This window comes from Impatiens glandulifera, chromosome 9, assembly GCF_907164915.1.
Source record: "Impatiens glandulifera chromosome 9, dImpGla2.1, whole genome shotgun sequence".
NCBI classification, from domain to species: Eukaryota; Viridiplantae; Streptophyta; class Magnoliopsida; order Ericales; family Balsaminaceae; genus Impatiens; species Impatiens glandulifera.
The window spans coordinates 23,352,611-23,362,901 of record NC_061870.1 but is presented as its reverse complement, the minus strand read 5'-3'; the positions used below and the strand labels follow the sequence as shown (position 1 = coordinate 23,362,901).

At 30.6% G+C, this 10,291-nt stretch overlaps 1 protein-coding gene across 1 annotated transcript; it reads right to left on the bottom strand.

The window, feature by feature from the left end:
• Positions 1-328: 328 nt before the first annotated feature.
• Positions 329-8,745, bottom strand: LOC124915432 (F-box protein At5g49610-like). The gene is made up of 6 exons (XM_047456145.1): positions 8,608-8,745; positions 7,340-7,892; positions 7,061-7,257; positions 6,105-6,883; positions 5,685-5,956; positions 329-1,846 (listed from the first exon to the last, which is right to left on the bottom strand). The coding sequence occupies exons 5-6, from the start codon at positions 5,694-5,696 to the stop codon at positions 539-541; spliced, it is 1,320 nt and encodes a 439-aa protein (XP_047312101.1). The 5' UTR covers positions 5,697-5,956; positions 6,105-6,883; positions 7,061-7,257; positions 7,340-7,892; positions 8,608-8,745; the 3' UTR covers positions 329-538.
• Positions 8,746-10,291: the final 1,546 nt, after the last annotated feature.

Below are 10,291 nucleotides of genomic sequence, written 5' to 3'. Positions count from 1 at the left end.
AAATTATATAAATAAAATATGTAAACAAATTAAAATATAAATTAATTAAAAACAAACTAAAATGATTGAAATGAAAGTTTTGAAAACTTTTTGAGTATGTAAACAGTGTCCCTGTATATTTGAGTTTGGATGAGAGATATTTTGCAGAAAAACTCAAAATGCAGTTGAATTTATAGATGGGTTGAAAAGTTAAAACCTATAATGGAGTTGAGTTTGCAAGTGGGTTGAAGATGATCTAAGAGAAAACCATTAGATAATCAAATTCAAAAAACTTTAAATGATTACTGATTTATAGTAAATTATGAAATCATTACCATAACAACAACAATGATTAATAATAACAACTGGTTACTTATTGCTGATTCATTGTAAAATCCAACCACATAGAACAACAATAACAAAAGAAAAAGGAGTACCCTGTCTTGAACTACTAACAATCGGAAATTCTGTAAACTTAACAATGTCTCAAAACAATAAAAATATTCATAACATACGGAACAAGATGGTGCTAACAACTCAACTTAGTCATCCTTATATATCAAAAGAAGATTTGACGGGTGCGATCTCTTATACTTGTACTAGTACTCGCACCTGCACCCATTCCTTTAAAAGCATTCAGAGCAGCCAAGTTTACCGAGTAAGGAAGTACCGTCGGAGAAAGAAAAACATCACACGGCATCATGTACGTGCAACAATGTTTCTTCAAGGCACTGGTCTTAAGGTTAAAAGAGAACAAAGACCAATGTATATCCATAAAAATAACATCCTCATTGAAAGCTAGTGGTACAACCGAAGTATTAGCCTCTGTCTCGTCATTCTCCAATTGTTCTTGCAAAAATGGTAATAATTGAGGACTGAATTGACTCAAATAAAGTCCACAAAATTCAATCAAATTTATTCTCTTCGCCAAACCCCACTCTGGTTTTTCATAACTTCTAAGAGCCCAAATTCTGATTTCTGAAGGATGAACAACCATATAGTTGAGAAATCCTTTTGAGCTTCCAAGGCACATCCCTCGATAACCTTCTCCATTCATTTCAGGTCCAGGGAGCTTAATGATTCCAGATTCTTCGTTTTTTATTTGAAAGGTGATAAGATGGTGATTCAAGGTAAGCCAATGGAACCGACCGCTAACAAATACTTGCTTGTTCCTATGGACTGTACTGTTCCAATTACAAACCTTTTTTGAGATTGTTCTCCAGCTCCATGTGTCTGATGAAAAGATTGAGAAAGTAAACAAACCAGACGAACTCGAATTCTGATGACAATTGATGTTTACAAGCTGAAAACTGCGATCATTGGTATCAAAACTTAATCCAATGCTTACACCAAAGTCTTCTTCAGGGGGGTTTATCGTAATAAATTCTTTACTTGTTGGGTTACATACGTAAAGTTTTGGATCACTTTTACCCCATCGAAATCCTTCGGCAACTCCACCTGGTATGCTACTTATATGTGTATTAAGGAAGCTCCGACAACAAAGTAGTCCATTGTTTGAAGACACCACTGAAACTCTTTCGGGAAGAAAGTTCAGAACATTCTCCTGCACTTGAAGGCATTCCATTTCAACGGGAATATGAACGATCGATTTTCTCAAGAAATCAGAAAGTTCTTCGTGGTGCTGGAAAAACAGTCCAGAAATACCCGTCGACTTTGAAGCATAACGACTTATGAAAGAAAATTCAGACATGATTATTTGCCATTTTTTAGACACGCACTTGCTGAAGCAAATATCTTTCACTGACAACCGAGAGAAAATTTCCTCCAATGTATCATCACTCAGTCGATTTATATTCATTTTTCTTTCCATTGAGTAACTGATATAATAACTTTGTAAGACTTTTTCCTGTAAGACAGAAAATCATAACTATAGACCATGAGAATACAATTAGATTTTGCTTCATATAATTAAACTTTTGAGTGAGTAAGAACTCAAAATACAAAAGCTATGACAATGTAACAACGTCATTAAGGTTATTAGAGCAATCAAAAAGAATACAGCATCTCAAATGAAAAAAGACATAAGAAATGACAAATTCCCTAAAGGGACAAAAAATTCATCACAGTAGCTTCAGCAGCAGAAGGATCTATCTAAAGAGAAGCTTAAAACAATGTCATAAAAAACAATAAAGAGGTTTTAATAGGAAATGGCACAATAAAATTCCAAATGGCTAAAGAGAATTGGAACACTAGTACCTCGCGGGATGACTATGGCTTGTGAGCTCACCTTGCAATCAAAAAGAATACAACATCTCAAATGAAAAAGACATAAGAATTGACCAAATTCCCTAAAGGGGCTAAAAATTCATCATAGTAGCTTCAGCAGCAGAAGGATCTATCTAAAGAGAAGCTTAAAAAAATGTCATAAAAAAACAATAAGAGGTTTTAATGGGAAATGGCACAATAAAACTCCAAATGACTAAAGAGAATTAGAACACTAGTACCTCGCGGGATGACTATGGCTTGTGAGCTCACCTTGCAAATTGAGAAAATGGTACTTAATTCCTAATTTGGTTTCGACAACCTGCTGCGCTCCAAGGTTTATATAGAAAATCATTTGGTATACGATCACACGGGTCTCACGTTTCTATTAACTTTTTTCCGTATATTGCGGGGCATAAAGAGAATATTTTTGGTGGTTGAACCAGGATTGCAACAATCCTCGCTTTCCAACAACACACATTAAATGAATCTTTATCATTTAGAATTGACAAATGGATACATATATTTATTATTAGATATAATTACACATTATACTGTAATTGCTGTAGTTGTTTTACCTAGCTTATTATTTATGATAAACATGTTAATACTGAAGTTCTTCCACCTTCACGAGAGTTCAAAATGCAATAGTAACCAACATAAATATGGTTTTAATGAAATGTTTTGGTAATGGCAACCTAAAATCCAACTACATTTCTGTTAACAAAATGAATAAGTATTTTTTTTTTAAATGGGATCATATGAACATATTTGTTATCACATTTTTTTATTTGAACGTTGATTCGGAAAAAATACATTTGCTATGATTGTAAAAAATCTAAGTGATCTAAAAAGTAATCTAGATTATGATCTAAAAAATAATTTGTATACCACATAAACCAAAAATTACACTCTAATATCAGTCATATTTCAGAAAATAATATGTATAACATAAGAAGCCAAAATATAGTCTCAATCATGTTCCAAAAAATAATTTGTATACCACATAAAACCAAAAATCACACTAATTTGGATCATGATGTAAAAACAATCTTATACTAAACAAAATGAAAATTATTTCCAATTTTAACTTTTGACAATTTTTCAATGTTATCGTGATTGCGAGTGAGATTTGGGAACAAAAATACCAATTTCTATATAAACTCAATCAAGTCATCATTCATCTAGTAGTAATATAACTAGGTCACATTTTGTTTAGGAAAAGATGTATTGATTGAAACTACAATTGTGGTTAATTTTGAGAGAGATAGATCAACCAATATTTTTTTTTAATAAAAATCAATTTCCAAATGAGGCCAATGATATAATACTAAAAGTAATAATGGTATAATCGTAATTAGCATTAGATCAAACATATAAATAGAATAAAACTCTTGCAGTAGGTATGCAAAATTCAATAATTTAAATTGAAATTGATTATTTTGAATGAAAGCAATTAAAGTTTTGATTTTTATCGTCTAGTTCTCTATGTTTTCTCATCTTAGGCTTAGTCCTTTCGATTTTCACTCTCAATCCACATTTTAATCCTAATTTTTTAGTTAATTTGAAACGATGCATCTCATATTTTCCTAGGACCTCAAACCTCCTCATCGTTTGATAAGAAAACATAATCACCTAGGGCAGCCATTAAGATTGGCATAAGTAAGGCATCACCTTCTTTTGGGAGGCCTCTGTTTTTTCTTTACTTATCAAACTTCACTTCAAAGTTTATTACATAGATTTCTCAATATATTGTCAAAATTTATGGAATTCAATGAGGTTTCTTTAAAGGTAAATAAGGAATTAGAGAAGGTGATTCCATTTCCCCAAATATTTTATGTATTATGGATATATTTACTTATATTCTAATGATCTATTTATACTTGTAAGAGTTGATGCTCACTCCTTTAGAACTATTAAAGACTCTTGATCTTTTTGCAACTATAACTACTGTGGAAAAGAATGAAGAAAAATGTGTTTACTTTGTTGGGGTTTCAACAGCTAATCTGAGTTTAATTATTAATATAAAAGATGATAATCTGCCAATCAATTATCTTGAAATCTCTCTCCCTTCTAGAAAACTCTAAAATTCTAGTTGTCACACTTTAACTGAAAAAGTTAAAAACTACACTATGCTGTATTCAAAATATTTTGCTGGTCATCTAGAATTTTATCCCTATCCAAGTAACTTAAATTGGCTACAACTATACTATGTATTATTCATAACTTTTTGTTGATCATCAAGATTTTTAACTCAATGCAAGTAAAGCTTAAATTGGCTACAAGAATAACACCTTTTTCTTCCAAAGAAAGTTAACCATCAAATCATAAGAAACTTTATTGGGGGGAAAATGAGAAATGTAGAAATAATGTTAAATGAGAGCATATATGTAGGCCTAAGGATGAGGGTGGTTTGGAAATTAGATCTTGTGAAATATGAAATAGAATCATTCAAAATATGTGTGGACTTTATCTACAAAAACAAGATTCTTCATCGTTTAAATGAGTTCACTCAATTTTTGTTAATTCCAAAATTTCAAATTTTGAAAAAGAAATGTTGCTTGGTCTCTACGAAAAGATACTTACGTTGAACAAAATAAAAAGTTGAAATTTGGTGAAGTTTAATGTTAGAAATGGTTAATATACCCTCTTTCTGGAAAGATCCTTAGAAGGAGAATGGTTCTCTTATTCTTAATCTAAGCCTATTTCTAGAAAGCTTGGATGATAGATTTAAAAAATGCAAATATTGTCTATATTTGAACTCTTCTCAAGGTGCTAAGGATATTTTATTACCCATAATATCCCTTTCCAAAGGTGACCCAAGTAATGTTAATTGGAATTGGACTGTTGAGTGTAATGGAAGATTTAACACTTTTAAAGTTTGGGATATGCTTCGAAGTTGAAATACAAAAGTTAATGTTTTAGAACCTGATAGTCACAGCATATAATACAACTGAAGATATAAAAGTAAAAAGAGAGATGAAACGCACAGTTGCGACTTGGTTGTTTACACCATGAGTATACACCAAAGAAAAATACCAATGTAACTCGAAAAAGGTTATAATCCTTAACCAAGGAGCTAGAAAATTGTTGTATCATTAGACCAAATTAGTGGAACTTTGATCTTTTTCTACATGAGCATAAATTATTTTCTACTCAAGCTTTATAATATTGTTTATATATTGTGTCAGCTAGAGATAAAGACCCCTGTAGATTAAATCCAAGGATGTAAGAAAATCAACAACATACAAGTCAAATGTCACAATGATTTCAGCTTTTCCAGATAAACTTAGATGCTACAAACCACCTTTAAAATGGATCATTTAATTAATATCTAAACTAATGCTCCATTTTCTAAAGGTTTTTTATCTTCATAACTCGTAGATAAGGTTTACATTGTAATCAAAATAGACAAACCAGTTGCATATAATCTTGGTACAATAGAGCTAGCAAATAAATCAAATATATGGGATGATACCGACCTGAGCAAGCATCACATCTACAAACTTGAGATGAAAATTTTCCCTCTTCAGCTTTATCAATAAAATTAGAGCAACGACTCTTCATGGCTCTACACAACCATTGAGAACTTTCTTAAGCTTGTTGTATTCAACTTGAGAGGAATTCTAAGGAAAATCTCCCTCCTTCTCATCATTGAGGTGCATAAACACCTCCCAAAACTTAATATTGCGTCCTCCTCCCTGATCCTTGATTCTTCAACCTTAAGTAGTCATCAATCAATCCCATGTAGATCCTAATATTAAAAATATCAAACCCGGTCAATAGGATATCTTGAAAGAGAAGGGAAATCATATAAAAAAGAATAACACGAACAATTTCAATTCCCTCTTCATGTATATATCATGTTTAAGTTTGTAAATGTGAGATTTCTATTATTATACCTTTAGCATTAAACAAGTGCGTGCTTAAAAGATGATAAATAGCCATTTCTCTGTTTCCATTCGTAGGTGGTTGGTTATGTTTCAAAGTGGACAGGTAACTCCAGACTGTTCTTCCAATAACACAAACAGATTTCTGATTTTCTGAAAAAACGATCGTTCATATTCCTATTGAATTGAATGCCTTCAAATGCAAGCAACAGACCGTTTTCAAATGCTTTCTAAACCTCAATCCCGAAAATGTTTCTATAGTGTCTTTAAACAATTGACTTCTTTGTTGTCGAAGCTTCATCAATACGCATGTAGTAGCCATATTCGAAGGAATTCGAACTTGTAAGAAGGATCCAAAATTTTGCATCTACAACCCTACAAGTAAGGGGATTATTACAAAACCCAACAGATGAAGGTCTTGTTATAAACAATGGATTGTCTTTTGATCCCGTTGACAGTAGTTTTCAGCTGACGAGTACTCAATTACCATAAAATCGGTTCCATCTTGTTTCTTTATATTCTCAATCTTTTTACCAAAATCATGGAGTTGGAGAATTCAAACATGTTTGCAATTGGGACAGTATGATCCATAAGAACAAGCAGATATTTGTTTATGATCATTTTCATTGTCTTACTTTCAATTACCATCTTATCACCTTTCAAATAAAAATCAAAGCTTCAATAAACTATATGTTGTCTGGAACTGTAATGTGCGGAATAGGTCATCAACGGATGTGCCTTGGAAGCTCGGAAGGATATCTCATTTATATAGTTGTTAATCCTTCCGAAATCTGAAAAGTTACGAAAAAACAGAGTGAGTTTTGGTGAACAAGATAAATCTGTTTTGGTGAACATATAAATCAATTAGTCCTATAATAAATCATCTTTTGATCTATAATGACTTGTAATTTAAGTGTCTGCTTTTCTATTCAGATAAACCTACATCAAACAAGCTCAAAGTCTCTCACCTCTTCTTGAAGAGTATCTCCAACTCCACCATTTCTATTGACTTAGCAAATACTCTGGCTTTTGGACAAACCGAACTCTTAGACTGAGGAGTTGCAAAGTCAAGACCTTCAAAGATCATAACTGATGTTGACGAACAAACACATAATTTGCAGAAAAGATGCCCAAAACTCAAAGCATGTGGATTGAATAGAAATTCCTGATTATATCCACATCATGCAACTATCAGTTATATAGTTAAAAAAGGAGATGAGAGAAAAATAATTGGTTGATATGCTTACCTAACGGATGGGACAAGAGAGATTGTAATCCAACTTGACAGAATCAGGTAGAATCATAGAAATTAGAGACTCATCATTATCACACGAGAAAGGACCAAAGAAATTTAAGCACATTCTGTTAACTTCTTTGTTTCAATTAATAATGAATGCTCCTAATCTATCAACCAAATCATGTGAGGAAGCACAATATGTTTGGTCTGCATCATCTGCGTACATTTCCTGCTGTAAACCGATCCAATTACCTGAACAACAGTTATCAAAGTGTTAAAGAAACGGGTAAGTAATTTGAAAACTTTTATATATTTGTTTACCTTATCATACTTCTTAAGGATTTTATGCATTGCAGTAGTGTTCATTGTGACATATTCAATCAATGACTAACGCATGTGAATTATGTCTTTCTGGCCATTTCTAAAGCACAGCTGATGCGATAATTATCTTAATACCCCTTAACTTGTATGAAGATCGTGTATGTGTCCAACGCTAACGCTAAAAAAACCTTCCTTTTCTGAAGCTTCCTTCAACAATTCGTAAACTAACTTATGCTCGCACACTGCAAAAGAATCACAGAAACTTGTTGAGTTATAGTTTACTCTAAAATAGATGTAGCTAAATCAGATATTGTGGTTTTGCTCAAATTGGGTTTGCAGCTGGATTGCTAGATAGTTAAGTAATTCAGTAAAATTATTTTTGTAGCAACAATCCCTTTCCTAAATCGAGCTACGTTAATTCCTAGAAAATTCATGAGCAAAGAAAATCCAACTAATCCAAGAAAAACAATGCAACAAAACCTTTACTCAATTCGTTAAACCAATTTTATTGTACCAATGTAACCGGTAAATGGTTACAGATCTTAACCAAGAAACTAGAGAAAGGAAAATTGTTGGGCCAAATTAGTGGCACTTTGATCCTGCTATATGAACACAAATTCTATGAACCCAAGCTTCATAATATGATTTAAATATTGTTTCAGCTGAAGATAAAGGCCGCAAAAACTTGCAATTTAAACCATAGAATACAAGAAAATCAACATCTCAAATAGCCAGTCAAATGTTATGATGATTCCAGCTTTTCCAGATGAACATAGAATACTAGTATCCAAATTTAAATGGTTCTTTTAAATCCAATTACTTAACCATAATAAGTCAAAAGAATCACTAACTAATGCGCCATTTGCTAAGTGTCCTTAGCTTCATAACTCACAGTGATGATTTACTGTTTATAATTTTGGAATGATAGAACTAACAAACAAATGGGATGATACCAACCTGGGAAAGCTTCATAATTTCATTAGAGCAGAAATAGATGAACGATCCTTCAGAGCCCTACAACCTTTAAGAACCTTCTTAAGCCTTGTGTATTTAGCATGTGAGAGGAATTATAAATCAATCAAGTGGACCCTAATCATAAAAATAGAATCTTCAATCCATAGGTCGAGTATTCCTAACTGAAGATGCGGCGGTGATCAATAACGAGTTCATTCATGTATTTTTAAATAAACCCGACAGGAAATAATGTTGTCAAATTTGTCTAGAACATAATTATAAAAAGGTTATTAGGGTTTAAACTATATTTATTTTATTTTAAATTAATAATTGAAATTTTCTAAGTTATTACCCTCTTTGGTTGTGTTTAAACTTTTAAATATCAAATTATGCATCATTAAACTCAACTCCCGCCACATTAATAACTAATTAAAATATATTCTAAATATATTAGAATATAGTCGTAAGTCGTCACATTAATAACTAATCAAAATATATTAGAATATAGTCGTAAGTGAAAATAAGGGTTAATTCGATGCTACATGTAAATGCACTCATGAAGTGACACCTATACACAAAAGTAAAACGTCAACTCTCTCCTTTGTTAATTTTTTTCTCTTTATACATGTGTCATTATCTTAAGTATCGAACTAAGAAAAAAATAAGAGTAAATAATCTTGAAGTTAATAAAAAGGCTTATAATAAATAACTAATTAAAAAAAAAACTAAAACTTTATATAATTTAATAATTTACATGTTACAATTACAATTGCTAAAATAAAATATGCAATATTCAAATGATATTGTTCATTATTTTTTGATATACACTATACATAAACAAATAAATAATTTTAAAGAAAAAAAAAATTGAAACTCTATATAATTTAATAATTTACAATTGGTTACAATTACTTAAATAGAATATGCAATATTCAAATGATAACTTATATCCCAAATCATATAATATATAAAAACGAGAATGAGTTAGATTCAATAGACTTGTTTCTTCAGAAAAAAAATAACTAAAATAAAAAATTGAATATAAAGACAAATAAAAAAAATTAAAAATATTTCATGAATTTTGTTCTAGATATCTTCATAATTAATTTAACGATTACTCCTATATATTAGTTAATTATGAAGTTAAACTTGGTTAAAAATGTCTTGTATTTATCAAATTTGGTGTTAAATTTAAAATGTAAAGTTTTATTTGTTTAGTTGATTAAAGTGTTGCACTTGTTTTTGTTAGATTAAGTTCAAAACATACTTATATCATTTTTTATTTTAATTTTAACCGTTTTAAGTTTACGAGCGAGTCAATCCACAATCCACAATCCGAATCCGACTCAAATATCAATTTACAATCACATATATATCAAAATTAACCACATTTCGACTCGACAATTCGACACATTAAAATTAAGCATCATTATATATAACAAATTAACTATAAACATACCTAATTATAAGAACCACGAGTCAAAATAAACAAGATATAACATAATGCATATCAATAATACATCCACTGTAAAAATAAGTTTATAATATTTTTCTATTTTTTAATAATAAAAAATCTCAAAATTATTTAAAGTTAAATAAAATTTTATTTTAAATATTATCTTATTCTGTATTATAAAAATATTTTAAAGATTAAATTAGTTTACTTATTATTTAAAAACTAAACCAT